This window comes from Lipophrys pholis (assembly GCF_963383615.2).
Source record: "Lipophrys pholis genome assembly, chromosome: 5".
Lineage (NCBI taxonomy): Eukaryota > Metazoa > Chordata > Actinopteri > Blenniiformes > Blenniidae > Lipophrys > Lipophrys pholis.
The window spans coordinates 16,636,936-16,659,892 of record NC_137628.1 but is presented as its reverse complement, the minus strand read 5'-3'; the positions used below and the strand labels follow the sequence as shown (position 1 = coordinate 16,659,892).

The 22,957-nt window shown below is 40.2% G+C and overlaps 1 protein-coding gene across 2 annotated transcripts in view; it reads right to left on the bottom strand.

Annotated features, from left to right (window-relative positions):
- usp43a (ubiquitin specific peptidase 43a) overlaps positions 1–22,957 on the bottom strand; it is a gene marked incomplete at its 3' end in the record, with an annotated part of 121,758 nt that overhangs the window by 49,688 nt on the left and 49,113 nt on the right. For both annotated transcript variants that reach the window (XM_080464622.1, XM_080464621.1), the window contains exons 4-6: positions 12,233–12,325; positions 7,883–8,018; positions 4,391–4,535 (exon numbers count right to left, since the gene is read on the bottom strand). In XM_080464622.1, the coding sequence (XP_080320748.1) occupies positions 4,391–4,535; positions 7,883–8,018; positions 12,233–12,325 (374 nt within the window). The remainder of the gene's footprint in view (positions 1–4,390; positions 4,536–7,882; positions 8,019–12,232; positions 12,326–22,957) is intronic.

The window sequence follows — 22,957 nt, the reverse complement described above, 5'->3', positions numbered from 1 at the left end:
CTCTTTGCTTGTTGCCATATAATGACGAAATAAAACAAACACCTCCGATTCTTTTATTAATTTGCTAACACTGATTCATCCCACATTAGTTCAGCCAAACCTTTATGGCCAGTGTTATTTTGCGACCGTTGTCACTGAACAGTGAAAGAGAATGACTACACACAAACGAAGGATCCTATGAACGCCAGTATAACTAATTTAAGAACCTTGGTAACCATAGCCACATTTCAATTGCCTCAAGTGTCCTGTTGTTTAAATTAAGGTGCACCAACAGTTTTAATAAGGCACAAGCCACACAACGTGTTTAATCCCCAAGTTGTCAAACCGTGTGAAGATGAGACTGTTTGTGTCCTTTCTTCATTTATTTATTTTTTTTACTAAAATTACAGTGATTATAACTTTCCCTCTTTTTGTTGTATAAATGCAGCTTCCAACTGCTGCCCTAAATTATGCAAAAAAATACTTTCTCATATCATCTTTTATCTCTGTAGTCCCATGCTGAGGTCTCAGCAGTAATGAGTGTGTAAGTTCACAGGGATACACACCCAGACATGAAAATAAATTCCTCTGAATTATCTTAAGATATCCTGGAATCTGCTGTGCTTTGATCTCATGAATTATTCCGAGCCAAAATCATTTATCATTTTCATGGAATGCTCACAAGAATATAAGTCACATTTGCTAGTGAAAACTTAAAAGTGATTTATTACAAGTGTCTTTTTGTGTGTGTGTGTGTGTGTGTGTGTGTGTGTGTGTGTGCACAAACAAAAACGTGTTCACATATTCACATTATGGGGAACAAACTTTTTTCCTTTTCCTGCAGGTGAAGCCATTGTGCTGTTTGAGGCTCATTTGTAAGAGTGTGTGTATGTTGCCTTGTTCTTCTGCAGGCGGGGATCTCTAACCTGACGGTACGCCAAACCAAGGGGAAAAAACAATCACTACATTTTTAAGTGAAGACATATTTAAAGGTCAGATTGAGATACAGTCAGGCAAGTCGTCGTGGCAGAATTCAGAGTAAGTCAGTATTAAATTAATTTAAAGTCAATGTAACGTTATATGTGTGTATGCTTGTGAGGCTCGTTGTTTAATGTTGCGTCGACTTAAATCTGTTTATAGACTCAGACTGACATAAACGATGAAGGTGAAGACATGTTTTGAGGTTAGGCTGAGGTTAGGGTTAGTCTATGAGGATTATGTGTGTGTGTGTGTGTGTGTGTGTGTGTGTGTGTGTGTGTGTGTGTGTGTGTGTGTGTGTGTGTGTGTGTGTGTGTGTGTGTGTGTGTGTGTGTGTGTGTGTGTGCTACTTATGTCATGGACTCATAAATGTATTCACAGAGTGACATTCTGCTGCACTCCCTATGGAAGAAAACAAGTTTCTAAAAAGAAACAAAACAAGCATCAATTTTTAAGCCTGAAGACAATGAGAATAGGTAAGGCGGTGTAGTTTTTGGTTTGCTATAGTAATCTTGATTCAGCTCTTGTGAGCTTACAGAAAATTATTGTAAATTAGTGTTTTAGTCTACAGTGATGGAAATGTGTGGTTGTGTGACGGCGAGTGAAGCGTACTGTAAGAGTTGCCCCCCTCTCCAGATACTTTGAATGCGCTTTCACAGTGTGAAGTGACAATAGATATGCCTCCTGTTGAGAAAGTGAAGAGTCTTAATTTTTCATGAGCACTTTGAGCATTGGAGTGAATTATTCATGGCTTTCTTCTTCAGGGGTAACAAAATCCCCCTTAAAAGCTTCACTGGGCAGTGGATTGGTGAACAAAGGCAAAACCGCAACTTGACTACCTGGCAACCCAGAGAGATTGCTATTAATATCCTCACAATCTTAGCGGTAATGTAACTCAGTTAAGCTCCTTACAGACATGGTCATCGATCTATTAAAGTAATGGCCGCTTGGCTTTCAAATATAGGTCTCTATATTGTAACTGTGGCAGAGGGCCATTAGTGAGAGAGTAGGGCTGCCGGTGCAGTAACACAGATACACTTCAGTGCTTCGAGCTGCGGTGGAGAACAGGAGAAAGTAAAAGGTAATGACAACCAGAGACTCTTAGAAGATGCATATCTGAGTATATGTAACTTCCTCAGAAGTTTTCTCAACATTTACACAAAAGTCGTCAGCTATGATGTTTACAGATCTTTTGCTTTTGTAAGTGGCTTAATTAAGCAAACAACAACACATTTACATCATGGCAACAGCCGGCAGATCTAAAAGTTTGTGCTGACTTGGTGAAAGGCGTCATAGGTTTTGACTGTTGCAGCAATCGTGTGAATATAAGCATTCGCACACACACATTACCACAGACACAGTGATTACAACAACCATTGAGAGCAGCTTCAGTGCTATGCCCAAGGACGTTTCAACACATAGAGAGGTAAATACAGGAGTCAAACTACTGGCATTACCGTAAGAGAACGGAATCTGCAAAGTGAGTCACAGTTCTCCAATATCACATGATCGCATTGAAAAGGCTGTTGGAACTTTTGATAAATAACAAAGGTCTATATCAGAGGTGTCAAACGCATTTTAGTTTAGGGGTCGCATACAGCCCGATTTCACCTTGAGCGGACTGGACTGGTAAAATAGTGCAAAAGGAACCTTTAAATTCTAAATTTGTGCTTTGTTGAGGTACAGAGTATACATGATGAAAATCTTTGCAAAAAATAAACAATCCCTACTGAAAATGACTACAATCTCAACATAAAGTCAATCTTAATGATACATTTGGGTCAAAATACACTAAAATGTTCTCAAAAAACTGTTGCATTTAGCATGTTTTAACAAGCTCACCCTGACCGCATGGCTTTCAAGCTCATGCTAGTTTTCTAGGAATGATCTAAGTCAGGGAAAATGCCTTACTTTACAGTATAAAAAGAAAGCAATGTAGGCCGTGAAGATAAAATACAACAGCCATGGATTTGCGCCAATGAAGCAATGGTCAATCGCATTAAAGCCAAGCAAGGATGTGCGCGGCTCAGCGACTGGTTGCTGGTAGCCGTTCAAGCCACACTCTGGCCAGTTGGATATTGTTTATTCAGAGACGCTGTGATTCTGCCCGGTCTCAGAAGATAACGCATCTCGTCCCAACACTGCCTTCTTGTGAAAGGGAAATGACATTACCCTCAGCAGGCTCCCCTCGTCTTCATGCTTGACAGCAAGAACTAAAATGTTTGGCAGGTCAACGTGGGCAAAACGTAAAGACCCCCTCAAAGGCTGGCGAGGAGAGAGCATCATTGGCTTTCCTCAGTCGTGTGGCCAAAATTTGTGGCGTATCATTTTGAGCCTCAAGACATGGTGCTAAATGTTGACAGTTCCTCTTTCAGACTCAGCGACTGCCGTTAATTAAAATTGTTGTTTAATCGACAGAGAAATTATTTGCCAGACACATCCCTAATTACAACATTTTAATCGTGCGCTTACATAGATTAGAAGTTCAGAGGCACACAAATAATTTATTTATTCTCAATCTGGTTTCGTCAAGAACAAGCAACGCTTATGTGGGTGCAAATCAATCAGTATATTGTCAGGTTCCACCGTTTCCAAGCTCAAGCTCGGTTAAACTGCATCCTGTCGTCATTACTTCTCTCATTTACATCAGTTTTTTGAAACCAAACGGTTTTCAGACTCGACCTTAGCAGAGATGCTGCACGGTAATGTTTCCTACAAGAGCCACAAAAGATAATTCATTTTTAACGATATGCCAACATGTCTGAAGAACGCACACTCAGCAACTCTACTTTACAAAACAACACTTTATCGAAAGTGTGTGTAAACGGTTGCGGGTGATGCAAGGCTGAGGAAACCTCATAAGGCTCTCTAATTTGAGGACGTAATGAGAAATAACTGCTCTGTCAAGGTCCACCTCATGGAGTAACTAGGCAGGAGCAGAAAGAGAGGGAAAGCCTGACTTGAAGTCTTACCTTCACAGAAAAATTAGGAATTGTGTTTACTTGCCGGAGTAATATCTCTGAGTTTTAGATTATTTAATCTGTAGAGGTTCATCCAGGTGAGACAGTCTTTAATTTTTACTTGTGTTGAAGCTACTGTTCAGACATAGCTTTTAATTTGTTTGGGTGCTATCAGGCATTAAGGGAACAGGGTGAAAAGAGCGAATACAAAACACACAGCTGACAGAGTCACTCTCCAAAACAAAGTAAAATGTCTCCCTTTTGAAAAACACTGCGGTCGGGTAATGAAACATTAGAGCTCAATGAAAGTGAAAAACAGTTACAAGCGTGAGTGTGAATAAAAGTTAATTAAGAGGACAGAGAGAAGCTGAGAAGGAGAAAATTGGAAATGAGGAATGGGCCGGATTGCCAAATGAGTGTGGGAAGCTCGAGGCCTGCAGTGCTGATGATGGACGGCCTGTTGCCGTGGTTACCTGAGTTCGGTGCGGAGCCCCCACGACCGGAGAAGGGCGGAGCCTGGAAGGCATAGATGACGTCGCTGTCGGCGATCGTGGTGAGGTCGTCGTCATCGGAAAAAGATCGCTGGAAACCCGTGGAGTACAGCTCTGAGAGTATGACCTGGACACACACACACACACACACACACACACACACACACACACACACACACACACACACACACACACACACACACACACACACACACACACACACACACACACACACACACACACACACACACACACACACACACACACACACACACACACACACACACACACACACACACACAGAATACCTGGGGTAAATTGATGTAAATATACAGACACGGCCACTGTGAATATACTGTACAATTGTGTGTTCAGAGGTTGCATGTTCTCACTGTGCATTGGATTACCTGGATTATCTCCAGGTATAATAATATGCCAAAACTATGCATCTGAGGACAATTGCTTAATGTAAAGAGCACATCGGTGAGCAAATGCACAGAACTGATTTCTCTCTGTACTTTGGTTTTGATGAACTGGCTACCATATGGAGAAAAAATATGATCGAGACATATTCTAAAAAAATTTTTTTTAAAAAGGCAACGCCTTTGATTTTGTAAATTTGCAATTACACAATGGCATAGGTTTACATAACGTGAATGCAAACTATAACTTAAATGCAAATAAAACATGATGACAAGAATAAAATGACTGCCAGGTGTCCTGGTAAACACTTCTATTTTTCATTCAACGCGTAAATCGTTTAACAACAAGCAACTTTAGTATAACCTATAAATGTTATGCTATAATTGTCAATTGTTATATCTGGTTTCTTCCAGATTTACGGTAACCTTCAATGGGGCTTTCATTTGAATATCACACAACCAAGAGTGTCACCTAAGGGTACGTCAATACTGAACGACATAAGTGTAAATCTCTGTGTGACATTTAAACTTGATAAAATATGTTGAAAAGCATTATGCTGACTAAAATCACATTATTGCGCCATTTCTAGCTTTAAAACAACGTGAAAGTAGATAGTTTTGTTACTGGATTGCTGCAATAGATTGGCAGCATGCTATAATGTATTATTAAAAAACTATCAATATTATTTGCTGAAATGATTCCAAACGATGAAGCAAATACCAGGAAATTTTCATAGTTTATTATGTTCTCATGTTCAGTGCCAACTGGGTCAAGGAAAACGTGCAAAAGCAGCAACACCTACCTCAATGTTTATCATAACCATTCAATCATGCTTATATATATATATATATATATCAATGTACAATTTCTCGCTGGATGAAACACATAAGCTCGAAAATTACGATCACTTCCCTCCAAGGTTATGGCCACAGTTCTATTCCACGGCCTCAGAAATACAGCAAATACTTTGTCTGTGGGCCACCTGATGCAATACTATCACGTTTGAGTCGTGCGTATCCATTCTTAAATTTAGCTGAAAGACAGACAAGATGAAGGGGGTGTAGGAGAATTAAATGGCACAGCTGAAAACAGGCTGGCGAGGCTTAGTGAACGCTTAGAGGAGGGAGACACTGAAAAGATGAAGGACGTACAACTAAGTCGCTTATTGAGGAGGAAAAACACACATACAGAAACGCAAACAAATGCAGGTTTTTCTAAGACAATACTGTTTGTAAATCATCATCATGTCAAGCTGATATATATTTCACTATTTTTCATTTTTTTTGCCTCTTATGGGTCAATAATATGTAAGTAACTGTGCGAGTTGTGCCACCATCCACACATCAAGAGGCAGTATTGGTTCCTATGACTAACAAGCTGAAGAAGATAACACGCCCACAGGACGAGTACTCCAAGGATGATGACCCACGAGGAGTGAACATCCGACACCAATGTCCTGAGAGATTGGAGCCGCTCCACATGGGACCGATGTCTCAGCATTTCCCTTTTGAGAACTGTGCTGGTAGGCGAAGTACTCATTATGCAGATACCACAGTGTGTGTGTGCGTGTGTGTTGGTTTAATATTCAGAAAGTAAAAGAGAGAGGCAGCTCCTTCAAAGTTACAAACAATTTAACAATCAAGATGAGCTCCAGCACCCCGCTTTTTACAAACTGGATGGCAGGAAGTGTTTATAAAGGCAAAGTAAAATACTGGATGTGGATGAAGTCAGGATACAAAAGACAACACAGCTTTCTGAAGCAATAGGAGACACTGTATGTGTGTGTTTGCATGTTGAGGATTCTCTGCAGGAAACATTTACTCAAATATGACAAATTAAAAACATGACGCTACAATCTCTGAACTTAATTTTTGTGACGGAAGCTTTCAAGCTTTTTTTTTTATAACTACCAGTTGAAAAATGTAAGGCGAAAATGAACAGTCAGGCTTTAGAAAACTTAAATTTAAAATAAAATCAGTGACCCTGTTTCCATCACCATCAGGATGAAGTGGTTTCGGGAAATAGGCACAAAAAAAAGGGACATTTTGTCCTCATTAAAATGGCGCTGGTAATGACGCTTTCAACTGACACAACAGACCTGAATCTCAACTATTTCACAATCATTGAGTCTGGCTGTCTTAGTGGTGATTACTAGACAAACACTCACAGACATTAAACGCTACAATTTCATACTATTAGACCAAAACTAAGATGGAGCTTTTTTTCAGTTCAATTAGTTTATTCATTAAACTGTAAACAGGTAAATATTTAATGTACAAATCCCAGTGAAGGTTTAATTAACCGGCTTTAGGATCCAGTTTGTATAATAGAAAATATCAAGATGAGGCACTTGAGGTAAACTCTCATCTCCACATTTTTGGGACAGTGGTGGCCGAGGGGCTCGATAAGCCAACGTTGGGATTGGGAGTTCGCAGGGTGGAATCCCACAGTGGACAGGTTACCACTGTGGGTCCCTGAACAAGACCCTTGACCTGCATCAGCTCCCTGGAGTTCTCTAATATGGCTACCAACCACATGCTGGAAATAGAGTGGGAAAATGTGGAAAAAAACAATTTCTCCAAGGAGATTAATAAAGTGTCATTAGTTCAGTTTTAAGTTTATTTTTTCCACTTGTCACAGGAGCAAAAAGGCAGTTGGATTTAGATTCAGTGAACTCGAGCTAAATGTGAACGGGTTTGAGAACAAAAAGATACAAAACAATTATTCCATTCAATGTAAAAAATAAAAATAAAAAATCACTGTCACAGTTGCTTGAACTAACTGAACATCCGAGGTTGTGAAATAATAGTACATCTGAAATGTGTGAATGCACAAAGATTCTGCAAGAGTCTAGTATTTCTCTATTAACTGGGAGTTTACTACACTTATGGGGTAAGGTTTAACTTCTGGGGTCCACAAAGGTTTACAATAGTTACGGCTTCAGGTGTGGTTTTAGGATAAGTGTGTGTGTTTGTGTGTGTGTGTGTGTGTGTGTGTGTGTGTGTGTGTGTGTGTGTGTGTGTGTGTGTGTGTGTGTGTGTGTGTGTGTACCTGGTCTGGGGAGATGTTGCCCTCTGCTGCTACCATGTCTCTCAGACAGGACAGTGAACCAAACAGAGGCAAGGCCAGCCCCACTCGCAAATACCTCTGACCCTTCGCGCTGAACACCAGCGTCACACACATTGGCCTGTGGGGGCAAGAACAAGGCATGAGCAGAGAGTACGTGTACGTTTGTGTGTGTTAAGTAAGGGAGAGAGTATGGACAAAAAGAAAAGAAAACAGATTAGGTATCACACCCATACTGTGCAGAGACAAACAGAGCTTCCAAAAAAAAGCAACAACAAAAAAACTGAGAGCTTAATGCAACTGTGCAGAAAAACATGTCTGTTTGTTTAAGAGATGAGCTTAAGCTGCTAAACAGCAAAACAAAGCATCCAATAAAATGAAACTTTGAAATGCACTGTCTAATATGTTTTGGGGAAAAACGTTTCCTCTGATGACACTGTGGTGGAAAAATCCAATTTCATGAGCATCAACCAATCCACTTATTGCCGTCTGATTAGATATATTGAGCGATTCATCTCTTTTCGGATGTTGCCTTTGTAGGATGTCATTGTTGGATTGTGTTTGTTCTGATTTATGCGTGACTGGACACGCCGAGCGAGACCATCGCAGGGGTGACAGTCCCTCAGGATTCTGTTGTGTGCGGAGAAATGTCTGTTTTACAGCAATCTGAACAGTTCCTGTGGAGGATGCAGAGATGAGAAGGAAAGAGAGCTGGGGAATATAATAAATAGATGGCTGGATTTGTAGGATATAACAAAGTACAAGGCGTTGAGTAAAAAAGGAAGAAAAAAAAAAACACAGTGAGGCGGCAAAGTAAGGTCATGCCCTCTCATTTGGTGTAATCGCTGATGCCTCCACTTCCTGTTTCCCATCATGCATTATTCAGGTGAGTAATGTGTCTCCAGTAGGGAGGTTGACAGGGCAGATGCCGGAGAATCTGAGCAGTTGTTTTGTTTATGCTACTTCGAGATGACACTGAGATGCAAAATGAAATGAGAAGAGAGGCATGGGATGACACTTGAGAAGAACAGGAAATAGAGATGTCATCTCGCCGGTCTTTACTTTTTTTTTTTTTGCAGCCTGTGAACTCCCCGCTGTTTAAGATCCTGAATTTCTCTGTTAAACACCAACTGCTCATTAGCTGGCACATAATTGTCCACGAGTACAGAAATATCTTCAACTATAAAGCCCCAAATAGAGCGAGAGATCTTTAAAACCTTATGCTAGGAACAGTATCATAGTCAAAATATGGAGGAATCGGTCAAAGAAAGGTAATGGCACAACCCCTCTTTTCATCTCCCCTCAATTTTCAAGTTATTTTATGTATTTCGGTTTGATTTCCCGTAGAAAGGATTCGATTTTTTTGACATAAATGTAATGTTTTCTCCACTGTTATATAGTAACACATGAAGATTTCTTTGCCTGAAGGGTAAACTGAAAAAAAGAGACATATGACCTCACATGAGGATGTTAGTAGTCTTGTCTTGCAGATAGATGTACAAACAGGCTTTTGTAAAGTGCTTGAAAACACTTCAAATATTTGACCTTTGTAATTCAATACTTCAACACCCATGAAGGGAGGAACCACAACCTGCAAACAACCGTCCTCTCCATAAGCTGGAGCAGCTTTGTTTGCAATGTAGTGCAGCGACACCTGAAGCGCTGAATCATACATACAGAGTCATTGAAAGACGCTTTTTGACCTGAGTGATGCTTTAGGATGTATATTAATATTTCAATTTAACATCAGTATGAATGAGGCTGAGGACTGTTGGGGGTTGCATGGTGCAAGGTTACGTGATGTAAGGTCAGATGGCCAACAGAACACAATCAGAGAAGCTGCTAACCTCCTTTGATTCCTGCCATCCTGGTATTATCTGCAGCACCCAGGCTGCGATACCATGCTGGCAGACAGGCCCGCTGTTTCTCTTTTTGGGGGGGGCTCAGACTTATCAGGCATTCAGCTGGGATACTGCTGCAGCAGGAAGGTGCAACTGAGGCCAGTGTGTGTGTGTGTGTGTGTGTGTGTGTGTGTGTGTGTGTGTGTGTGTGTGTGTGTGTGTGTGTGTGTGTGTGTGTGTGTGTGTGTGTGTGTGTGCCAGGTCAGTGGAGGGCCAGTCGTGAGTCGACGCTAAACCTGAATGAATTTCCCTGTGTGTGGGTCTGAGGCTCCAGCAGGAACAGACCGCACACTGTCAGAAAACCCAAGCTGCAGGAATGAGCTTGGAGCTGGGCGGAGGCCATGCAGAGAGGATGCTGAGCAGTGTCATCTGCATGTTTGAAGATACGACGATTCTTTGAATACTGACTGCATGCAAAGTGAGACCCTGGAGCACGCAGTAATTCAACTGATACCGATGTTTTTATTTTGTGGTCGTCGTTTTATTGTCTTTCTAATTGTCGACTGTTTCGCTGGACATGTGGTTCAGGAAAGATAACCGCGAAGAATATCGACAACGCCTTGGTCATCGAGATATGTCGAATTCAAATACCTTCACATGACAAACAGTCACAAGCAGATCATTCCTCCGGCTGAATAATGCACACTCGTTTCAGTTATTCTGGCTGATGAAGTCTGTTGCGACCTGGACTGGAGCGTTGATCTGAATTACATGAAGTCACATGACTTCTTGATGATGACAATGGTGGGTTCTTCTGTTTTAACAGCACAGGTAAACAGACTGAAATTCCTACACAGTGGTAGGTTTATCACATGTTCAAATAGCAAACCTACCACTCACTCAGCTTCTGATCATCTGAATCATTTGAAATCACTGCACTACGTTTTGGTGCATTTTTCACATTTGGATAGTAAGCGAGGAAAAGTGAGGAAAAAAACAGGAGTCTTAGGATTTGTTGTGCATATGGGCATGCTGTCACCGTTTCTCACAATGCCTCTTTTTAACCATATCTCTGTTGTCTAAATAAAAACTTCCCTCCCCCTTCTCTAGCTCTTCCTCTGTTTCTGTCTTCATATGTCAGTCGGACTGTCTTACAGCAGGACCTTGCTGACATGCAGCTTCTGGTGCGGTTATAAATGGAAACAACACACAAAGTGTTTGGTCAGGGACTTTTGATGGGCAACATTTATCACTTTGATAGGACCATGGCCAACAGCTGCAAGTGCACACAAAATGTTCGTACAAAAGTGCGCATATGCACAAGTGTATGTGTCTGTGTGTTGTTTTTGTCTCTCTGTTAAAAGCAGCTAGAAATGCTTGTGGAGACCATGGGATATGCAATTATGGGTCTTTTGCATTGCCATAACAATATGAGCACTTGAGTAGATGATGAGTACGTTTTTGTGCGATGAGATTTGTAGCTCTTTGTCAAGGATTACAATTTCTAAATAAAAATTGCAATTTTTGTGAATTAAACTAATTGGTTTCGCTTTATTTTTTATTTAGACGTTTGTCATTTTGAATTTGCAGTGCAGAAACAACATTTTACAGTCTTTTGGTACAGTATACTGTGCATGTTGTCGTCACGATAGAAATAAAGCTGTGATGTCATTTACCAACGCTGTAATGAACAGCAAAAACGATGAAATACATATTATCGACATGTGGAAAAAGCTCATCTTAATTTTGCTTATGCACTGTGATTGATTTGGGACATTTTTGTAGTTGAATGGCATGAAATGTTAGCAAATCAAGCACAGAACAAGGACCTTTCATTCATTAAATTTGAATATTTTTGTCGATGATCAAAAGCTGCTCTCTTTCTTTGTTTTGAACATCGAACCAAAAGCTGGTTTTAAGCTCAACATAATCAAAAATATATTGACCCCAGTGAAATCCAGCTTGGAAAACAATTCACTTAACTCCTGTTTAATGGAGGCGGTGTGCCTTTTTAATCCTGAACTAACTGAATCCTGACGGCATGCTTATTGGTAATTTATTCAAACAGTTTTGTTGCTGCTTCTTGATGTTGTCAAAAGTCATTAGTCAGTTTCTTTTCCAAATCAGATAACAGCCAGATTAATAGCATCTTCCCCCAAGTAAATCTAATAACTATCGGTAAACTTAATGTGTGACTCAGTCATTAGACTGACCCACATGGTGCTGACAGCTCAGTTGTGTCAAAAACGCTATAATAATACAGCTACGTGCACAAGGCTTTCCAAACTCTCTGCAGTAATGTGTAAAAACATCACTGCAACTGGTAACTCCCAATTTTCACTGAAGTGCGTGTAGAAATTTGAAAGACTGACAATTATGACAAAACCAAATTAATAAACATACTTAAAGCCATGATAAAACTATTAATCAAAAGGTAAAAGAAGCCACCATTATGCTCTTTGCTGAGCCGCTGATGCTGTGTGTTGTACGTCACCTGGTTTGTCGCAGTGGGATTGGCAGGGAGATACATAAGAATGGGTCAAAGGTGTTGCTCTGTTTAAGGCAATGAGGGCACGTCAGAGAAGACCTGAAAGGAGACACACACAGAGAAAAATGGTTATTTTCTATTTCCTATGTTTCTGTTCATTACCACATCTATTTACAGTCCATTGTACAAGATTTTTACGTGCTGAAATTAGTACCATGGTATTTCCCTCAGCCATTCATTTGCAAAGTTTGGCAAATCAGTAAATTTTGATGAGGCAAAAAACCCCAAATCAATATCAATAAGGGATGTAAGCTCCTGTAAATAACTTCACTCACAGTAATAGACAACCTGACAATCCCTGACATTTTCAATAACATATAAAGCAAAGTGAAGGAGCGTTTGAACAGTTTTGCAGTTAAAATCTCTCTATGGTGATAAAATAAGCACATTCTGTGCACAGTACAAGCACTGAAACGGACCATCTGGACTCTGCAAGAAAATAGGGGCAAAGCATCAAAGGAGGGAGGCAGTTCAGAATTTTACCATAAAAAACAAGTTAGAAAAAAAGCAAACTGCGTCAGGCACTTAGTAAACTGTAAATAGCTGACGACATTCATAAAAAAAAACTACAGAACTGTGACCAAAGGTAAAGAATTATGGAGGGTGGGGATTTGACTGTAGAAACAATGGTAAACAAAAGAAAAAAAGAAAACTGACGAGAGACAGATGTAAAGGGCAGCAGGCACAGAGAGTTGAAAAGTCACAGGAAACCAGCCTGAAAGTCAAGAAGAAAATATAAATCGATGGATTAAGAATGAATACGAGGTTGACAGCAGGACAGTGGAGTTGACAGAAAACAGAAAACAACGCTGGCGGAGGAGAAAGACACAGAAATGCCTTGTCAAGATATTTGAGCAGACAGAAAGGGGAAATGATCAGAGTGGAGGAATGACAGTAGGACAGAAACAACCTATGTGTCGCTATGTGCATCTAAAGGCAGCTTAAAGACGTAGTGACATCCTGATTTTCAGGGAAACTCAAGATCAGTGTGACACCTGGGAAACTGTGCTCATTTCATTTATCCACAGGGTTTAGATGATCTGAACTACACCCATGTCTTGGATCGTGGCTGCTCAACATACTGCAAGTACCCGAGCAACACGCTTACATTTCTTTCAATCAGCGAGCTCCATCTTGGTTAGAAAGAGGAAAAGGTGCGGGAGCAGCGACCGAGCTAAAGCTGAACATAAGACGCCATGATTGAAGAGTGCGTCATCGGCACCCGAAAACAATCTGAGTACTGCAGAGAAGGAAATTAAGATACGGTACTTTTCATTCAAAGTGACATATGGTTGATCTCCACACAGTAGTGTGCTCTTAAAAGTGCAGGGTTAAATAAAAAAAAAAACAACATAGAGAATTGTAAAGACTGATAAGGTCCCAACTGGTGGCTTTTTGCAATAGTTCGATGTCCAGCAAATGTAAGATATAAAAAATATAACCTAGAATATTTCCAGATGTTTTAATTAGTTACCTACTGTCACAATGACATATTTTAAAGTTCAAACGTTTCTAATAAATGTGCTTTTACTGCTTTACTACAGGTGTATGTCATCACAATAGACAGTGGATCATCTGGTAGCTTTGCTCAATGCCCCCCCCCCAGGTGAAGAACCACTGGCACAGTATATTGTGTCTTCTTTCGCTGTTTGATTCTTGAAGACTTGATCTCACTTAAGTTTATCCTGCTTTTATGAATGTTGAAGTTGTCAGAGCCACGTTTAAAAGGAAACCTTGAAAGAATTTTGCGGAGAGAGATTTTTTTGTGCGAGAAACTGCAGCTTTGAGAAGAACTCTACTGTGAGTTCCCCATCACACAACAAACTGTTTAAGGTATGCTTTTGTTTTTTCCCCCCCTTATCAAACAATGACTTAGGCTTTGAGAAACTGTTGTCCTCACCTGATCTCATAAACACCTAGACTTTAAATGAGACTATCAAAGAACAACAATGTAGAGTTTGTTCTTGGGCCACATAATCCTCTCATCGTATGTGATCATAATCCTATTATTTGTTTGCAATAACTGAATTTAATTCAGTTCCTCTGTTCACTTTTTTATAAATATTTTTAAAGTTTTAATATCAAATCACTCATTTAGACGACTGAATGTGGCAGAGTCAAAACAGTCTATTTGTATTGATCACAGCAGAATACGTCGTGCTCTACAGGTCTGGTAGTTTATTACAGTAATGTAAAAGTAGCTGACACCATGGATCACATCAGCAGATCATATTGGTTGCTGAATCGGAGCTTGGAAAATGTTTGTAGTGGTGCTCTGAAATCTTTCACACAGTTCTTTGAAATGTTGATGCTTATTTTGGGGGCTGGTTCGTGTTTGATCGATGAAGCAAAACAGTTGCAATGACGCTGCATAAACCTCTTTCATCACTGGCAGCTTTTAAGGTGTGTTGCTAGATGCTCCTGTGACTTACTATGATTTCTGCCAGCAGAGCCGCAGCCACAGTTTGTGAGATTCAAACTTGTCAAATGTACAAATGGGCTGGAAATACTACCATTTTTTAACTTCACATTTCCTCGCTGTCAACACTCAGCCCAGTGTGCTGTGGCAGCCTGTCACAGGCCCGCTAATGATGGCGGTTTGTAGTTGGTAAAGCAGACCGAGAGACTATTCTACACACTCTCACAGAAAACACACACACACACGTTTTTTTTTGTGTTGTTTTTTTTGCAACACTCAAAACTAAGTATTTACTGAAATGTGCATACAGGAACACCCACACATAAACTTAAACCATCACTTAAAACACTTGTGGCAGCACTGACAGCTTTTCCAGTCTGGTAGAGAATATAAGATAAGTGTACCTTCTGGTATTTCTGAAGGTGTGTGTGTGTGTGTGTATGAGAAGCATAGAGTGGAGGGGTTTACAGCATCGCCGATGTTAAGCTGTCAAATCAATCCACCACCAATCTTATTTTCAACCATATACCCGGAGCAACACCACAAACGCACAGCAGCCGTTTCTCTTATTTGTCATGAATGAAAACTGAACTGCTCAGCATCCATCTGTCCTGCTCCCAGTTAAATAAGTAACATTGCACCTACAGCATCTGTAAACATTACGCACCTTCAGGTTGCCTGGTCCCAACAAAACGCATGCAGCTATAAATTTGAAGGAAGTGAAGCACAGTAAGAGATGTGCGCAAAACTTCATACAGTTGATCTATAAAACACATGAACGTAATCTTCATGAAGTATAGATTTATAGACTGATACACCGCACACTACTGATACTGAGCCGATAATGGTAGAATTTGCTTGGGTGGAGAAGTGGTTAGCAGTAAAAAAAAGATTTAACTGCCCGGACACGAGGGTGTGACAGGCGGGAGACACAGGGCTGCAAAGTCTGTGAGTTTTTTTTTTAACTGTTTTTTTCATTTATTCAGTAAAAGTATGGTTATTAGAAGTTCTGACTCTGCGCCTCTGTGGGTGAACCCGATGGTGGTGTGCGTCACTGCTGTGCGTCACTGCCAGGGAAACCTTATCTACAGAGTGTGATGAAAGATTTTGGATCACTGGAAGACACAGCATTAAGAGAGTGCCTTTCTCCTTCATTATTATTAATAATAATGCATGGGTTGCATATAGTGATTTTTTTTACTTGGAGACTCAGCACACTTTACATTGCATTATTCATTCACTCCATACTTGATGGTGGTAAGCTACATATGTAGCCACAGCTGCTCTGGAGAAGACTGATGGCCCCTCCGACCTCCAACCACCACCAACCACTCACTCTCTCACTGCATTCACCCAGGCTTCCCCTCATGGTCCCCCATCCAGGTACTGACCAGGCCCTACGTCGCATAGCTTCCGAGATCTGACAGGATCGGGCATTGACAAGGCAGTATGGACACAATATTTACCCTCGACAACGCACTGTAAAAAATGGAGGTAAAAGATAGGCAAACACTAATATGCTGCAATAATTTACTAATCTTTTGATGTAAATTATTGAATTCTCATTTTTTTTTTGTCTTGTCTCTAAAACTACACCAGTGTAAGCAGCAAGATAAAGGCCACCACACATCACTGTGAGCTGTCACCCTTTCCTGAGAGATGCCTGCGAGTTTGAGCTTTGCCAGTGTTGAATAACAACAGCCTCAGACTGAAAGAAAACTGGAAAAAAAGACTGTTTCAAAAACAAAACCTTTTTATTGGAAGAAAGAGTTACATCCGTCTTTAAGTTTCATGATCTCTCACAACATCATGACCCCATCTGAATAAAGAAAACAGTGGAAGAAAATGAAGAAGGGAAAATATACAGTTTGTCTCAATCTTTTGTTTTGTTTTGTTTGTCTGTGTTGAAGTCAATCAATGACTCCTTTGTTATTTCATTTGATAATGACCAAACAGGTTAATTCAACAGTTTTGCATTACCTGACTGGATCTTTTACATTTATCAATACCAACGTTTGTATCCCACAGAGAAGACCTACCTCTTCTCTATATGTAAACCTTAAGCTCAGCAGCAATCACTGAACACATTTAGATTAATAACAGAGGTAGTCGCTCCTCCGAGGCTTTCAAAGCTGTGACAATGGCGGCAGTCTGAGCTGTGACACTTTACTTTATGACGGGTGTAGCTCCAACTGGGGTCGTGTGCGTACTGAATTCACATTGTGCAGACGGAGTCATTGTAAAGCGTCATTCCTGTGGTGTGTCAGTAAAAAAGCCGTCACATCTGATAGAAGCACAGCAGGCCCAACCCTATGCAGCATAACAGCTTTCCAGACTTAACTTCACAGTAGCAGTGAGGAGTAGTTATACTGACAGCACTGAAGATTCAACCACAACTCCAGATGAAGTCTGATCATCATTGGATGTTTTTATGAAGGTTAAACTAATATAGGACTTCTCACAGTACAATTAATGGTTCTTTAATGCAAACTGTGACTGTGTCAATTGGATAATATGTGTCTGCATTAGCCACCATTGGAATGATTTAAATTGTCTAAAAGTCTAAAGGTACAGATCTGGCTCAGGTAGTGGACTCTGCCGTGAATGTGCAGTGTTCCCACTGTTTGGATGTGGTTAAATGGGTCATATTATACAGCTTCTCTACACGTTCACATGGGTCTCCTTGGTCCAAAAACGTATTATTCAAAGTTTATTGCCCCAAATCCAGCTTTTCCTTGATTTTCAGCAATTTGTATATTGGATCATATGAGCTGCATTCAGAATCTGCTCTGTCTGTGTGAGCTGGGCGATCTCCGCCTACATATGCCCATCTTGGGAAGAGGAGGAAGTACTTCATCTCGTTGTGCCTTCCTCTCTGGGGCGTCATTCCCAGTTATGGAGAGGCATATTACTGTTAGAAAACCGTTAGAAAGTGAATTTTGCATTATATGACCTCTTTAACGGTTTAAAGGCAGCCATATAATATGTAAACTATATTTGTTTAAAAAATACAGAAAAAACAAAAACAAAGAAAAAACAACGATTGATTGTGGTTAAAAATCTGTGGATTGTTGAATAGTGAGAGGTGTTCAAGGCCCACCATTGTCATGAATGTGTGACAGTGGACAACCTGAGATAATCTAACAGTGTAGGAAATTTGATAACCACCATCTCCTTCCACCACACAGTGTGACTGCTATGAGACCAAAGCAGAGAAATGTGTAAAATACTTATATATTACACTGGTTATGTTCGAGGAGGATTGTCCAGGATTGAATGATAGAAAAGCCTCAATATGTGTAGCCACGTCTTGATAAATAAATGTTACTTCTCCCACATGCATAAATATGGATTGCTCCTTGCCAATGGCTTTAGACTGACTCGAGTTGATCAGCCATGCAAACACTTTCTTTTGTTTCTACTAGCAATGGGCCAAAAGCGCATCTGACGACGACTACCAAGGCTGTCCATGTGCTAGTTGAGCAGTATGGGATCAGATAAGACAATGACACATACAGTGGCCTGAAAGTAATAAGGACACTTGTGTTTGGAACACCCATAGAGTCGATATTTCAGAGCTCCAGTTGGGAGGGAGGCAGGCAGGGAGACAGAGAGAGAGCTTAGTGAGTGCTTTTTCTTCAGTCAGTCATGTGTCATTGGTTTGGGATTGGAGGGCACTCGTCTCTCACTATCAGGGAGTACAAGTAGAGACCTCCTGTCAGGGGAAATAATTCAACTAAAGAGATGATAGAGGTTCTTTCACACACAGAGAAACATATTACAAGTCTCATAGAAACTCTCGATTTCACAAGTTTCAACTTCATCCCTATAATCTACGTACAATATCTGAGTGTGACTTACTCACAGCACAAATTTCCTTGTGATAGTTTCTTTGTATCAAGACAAAAACCAAAAACAATTCAGACTACTCGTTGTTTTTTCCCCCCAGGTTTAATGCTCATACCGCGTTTGCAGATCTCAGTGAAACAGTCACATGATTACGCATGCACACACACGTACCACATGACTAGTGAGAGGCAGTCCATTGACATAAAGCAGCACTAATCCCTTTTTCCTGACCATAATCATAAGTGCGACTTCAGCCATTCAAAACAAATGAAAATGTTTTGGGATCCAGCATTTTGTTCCAGATAAGACAAGTCAGCTCCCACATGTGAAGTGTGCTTCTGGGATTCAAGCCTCATTTAAAAAACAAAAACAAAAAAACCCCCACAAGCACACACACAAACCTCAATAATACTAATAACAACATTCAAAGCCCAAACTCCCACAAATTGCTGGAATGCTGTACACATACAACTTCAGCATTCCACATTGATCCTTGTCACCAGTGAGCAGTGAGACATCTGCATGGTACATCCCATAAAACAGGTTGATGACATGGTGCCACTAATGAAAGACCTAGTTTTAGCTGATATTTTCTACTTTAAGATTAGACTATTTGTTATTCATAGTTGCATTTTTTGCCTTTAAAAAAAAGGTGATGGGTCATTTGTAGTTCTAGTGATAAACAACTCCAGTTCAAACTTTCGGGCTATTTGCCAGTGTGCCCCCTCTCTCAAATACAACACAACTTTTGTTTTTGCAAAATAAAGAAGGGAAACGAGATGAAAGAATTACTTTCATATGATGCTGCCGTGCACTAACTGGCGAGCACCCACATCAAAGTCTGGTACAGCAGGGAGCTGGGTGGCATCAGCAGCAAGGGAAGTGCTGTGTGTGGCTGGGCTTGAAGAAAGCACCGTGGGTGGTAAAAGCATCCAAATCAAAGACAGGAAGGTCAGTGTTTGGCCATATATTCAGCAACCACTCAGTGGTACAGCGGGGAATGTCCAGACGAATGCCTCCAAGAGGTCAGCACATACACATCCCGACCTGGGTGCATCTTAGGGGAAAAGCTATGTTTCTTTTCACACCTTTTTTTGAAGATGATACAGTGTCGAGTCTTCAAAGCATATGGTTTAAAAGTATATGGTTGGTACAGAGAATGTCTCATACTAGACACAAGTCAGTTTAATATGTTGCAAAGGCCAATTATTATGATTGAAATATTATTAAATCTATTTGGTTTGATTCAGGCAAATGCTGTTGTTTTTCTTCTTTTTTGTTTTTTCCTTTAACTTCCGGAACTGAACAAAGACTGCAATTTGTTTGCTTACATGTTTTTTTTTTTTTACTTTACTTTGTTGAAAAGCATAGCAACTGACCTATTACACAACACCGATAATACAAACAGGATAATAGCCCAAAAATTTCACATCACATTTACATCTCAATAAAAGCCACTGTGATGAGGGAAATAAAAAAATAAAAGTAACCTTCCACAACTATCTTGTTTGTCTCGAGATAGATTGAGGCTGGGGCTTTCCGCACGTCTCCCAGGCCATTAAAAATAGATGCCACAAACTGAGAGTGACAGACGGATGGGAGGGAAAGCTTTGACAAAGACTCATTTAAACACTGCAGCGCAGCAGAGTGAGTTTGAGCACCAACTCCCACATAGGCAACGCAACCCACAAGACAGTCCCGCCACTAATCACAAACATTTATTCAGATCAGACAACTTCAACCGATTCCTCTGAAGAACGTCTCTGTGAGATATAAAAAGATTCAGGAAGGAAAAAGCGAGAAGGAAGAAGGAGAGACCCACCAAGTTATATAGACAGAGAGAAAGCGCGGAGGCCAGAGACAGGCAGTGAAGGAGATAGACAAATGAAGATGAAGACAGGAAAGACTTAAAAAAAAAAAAAAAAAAAAAAAAAAAAGAGGCAAAGATAAGACACTGCTATTGCGAGGGATTGATGGGTCTTTTGTTATTCCGCATTTAGAGGCAAAGTGACTCCAATTCCCCGGTGATTACAAGAAACAAGGAGGAGAAGAAAAGAGTGAAAAGTGAAAGCAGATGGAAGAGAAAGTCTCCAGACTCCACAGTCTCATGTAACACAATGAGATGAGAATACAAATGGATACAAAACATATTTAAACTTCAGAAGACCTGATAAAACCAAACACTTCACACTTTGTTTTCATTCAGTTAGATTATTCATCCATCTCTTCAATACTGTATAGATAAAACTGGGAATAGAACGTGAATCCCAATCCTCCCCAAGCATCTTTGTCTATATCTTATTAACTGGGAGAAAGAAAATATAAACACCAGAAGAAATATTGCCCCCGAGTTTAGAAACAAATCAAAACTGAATGAGCAGAAAAACAAAAAGGCGGGAGGAGATGAAACCGGAAAGATGAAGTGACAAAATGCAGTCAGAGCAAATCCTTTAATCTTCCATTAAGTTATTAAATAACAGAGAATATGTAAATGACTGAACATCACTGTTATGTAATATGAATGCCTGTAACCAAAAGCCTAATTTACAACTTCTTACTGTGAATATGTTGATGCCTCAAAATAATTTCCACTTTTGATGGATTCAGGACACAAAGGGAAAAACAACAATTTGGATAATTAGGTTTAGAAGAAAATTGTCAGGATGGAATTATTTGTTTCCTGGTCATTGAAATGAAGCTGCTTTTCTCTCAGTTTTGTATAATAGTGAATGACGTGTGTAATGCTGAAGTCTGCAAAAGTGTTTTCTGTTATGTGTAAACAATTAACAGATTGCTTGAAAAATACATCAATCAATAACAAAAACATTTCACGTTATGTACGTCTCTTTGGCTGGTCCGTTTTTACAGTAGTAACGTACAGCAAGTCACGGGGAATTGTATTGAAGACCAATAATATAGACAATAGGAAATACCACATCTTTCAGTGAAGTACAGTAATACGCTGGTGAAGCAGGTATTTCGCACCATAAAACAGCATCTCCAGGTTTTTCCATTCTTTTGCTCTACCTGTCAATATTCATACACCCACTACTTGAACTGTGTAAGATAAATCCCACAGTTCACCATAATATGAGGTTTGAAGTTACATGATAAAACAGTAGAAATAACTCACTAAAACACTTATGGAAAACAGCTGGATGAAAGACTTATGTGAACAACCTTCTAGCAGTCAAGGGGCTAACTTGATAAAATGCCATTTCAATGATTGTTAAATAATGTTATCTCCCAATGAAATGGTTGTTGACATGTGACTTAAAGAAAAAAATATATTACAAGGCTATTTGATTAGTTTTGAGGAGAACTTAACATACTGCACTGAATTATTGTGCACCTTAATGTCTCTTTGTTCTTTATCAATATGAAAACCACAGATGAGCACCAGCTTTAATATAGTGCGCTATAATACTGTCAGACAGTGTGACTCCAGTCTTTACCTTACACACATTAAGCTATAATTTCTTCCATAAAGCCATAACGGTGATGTAAAGAGCTCTCCAATGATGTGCAGTACATCCCAAGTTCATTATGAAATACATGTGTACGGTATGTGGGAGCTTGAGGCATTGAGGCAAGCAAGAAACTGTGTGAGTGAATATGTGGCTTTGTTTATATCTGTAAGTGTGAGGAGGTCCACCTGAAGGCACACTAATGCAAGGACACTCATGTCACTGTGGGAAGAAAATGTACCCACAAGGGAAATAACATTTCTGGTTAAGACATTTTTTTAACATTAAGCAATGATAATGGTTGAGTTTCGAGCAACTACGTTTGAAATAAATCTGTAGGAGATGGATGGAGGATTGCAAGTCACAAACAACAATAAATTCTGAGTTTAAAATATGTTTCGAAGCGAGGCTGTAGCTAAGGTTAGGTTAAGTTCAAGGTTAGGAAACTGGACGTTCGACTTCAGGTAAGTCTGCAGGAAAGTGATTGTCGCGATAAAGTGTGTATGTGCACACATTTTTGTACAAAATGTAAGAATATGTGTGTGCGTGCATGCTTGTGCACTTTTTGGAAATGAGGGCCACCACCCCGGTCTGCCAGTCCAAAGGTACTGTACCCGAGGTCAATGCACTACTGTAGAGGCGTGTCAAGCAGTACAGCCTCACAATATCCAGTACAGCCCCACAATATCCAGGGTCTTTGCTTACACAATTATACAACACAATTGCTACAGCAATGGCCCTTTTAGCCCGCTGATACTTGTCTGCCGAGTCCGGAGTCCCACGAGCCGACCACGCTCTAAAGCCCTCCTTCGTCAGCTTGACAGCTTCCCAGAACACTGGTGTCTACCAGCATATCTTTGGGTTTTCACCATGACAGGCAACCATGAGCTTGTGGCCACAGCTGCACATAGCCGCTTCCATAATGAAGGTCTTGAA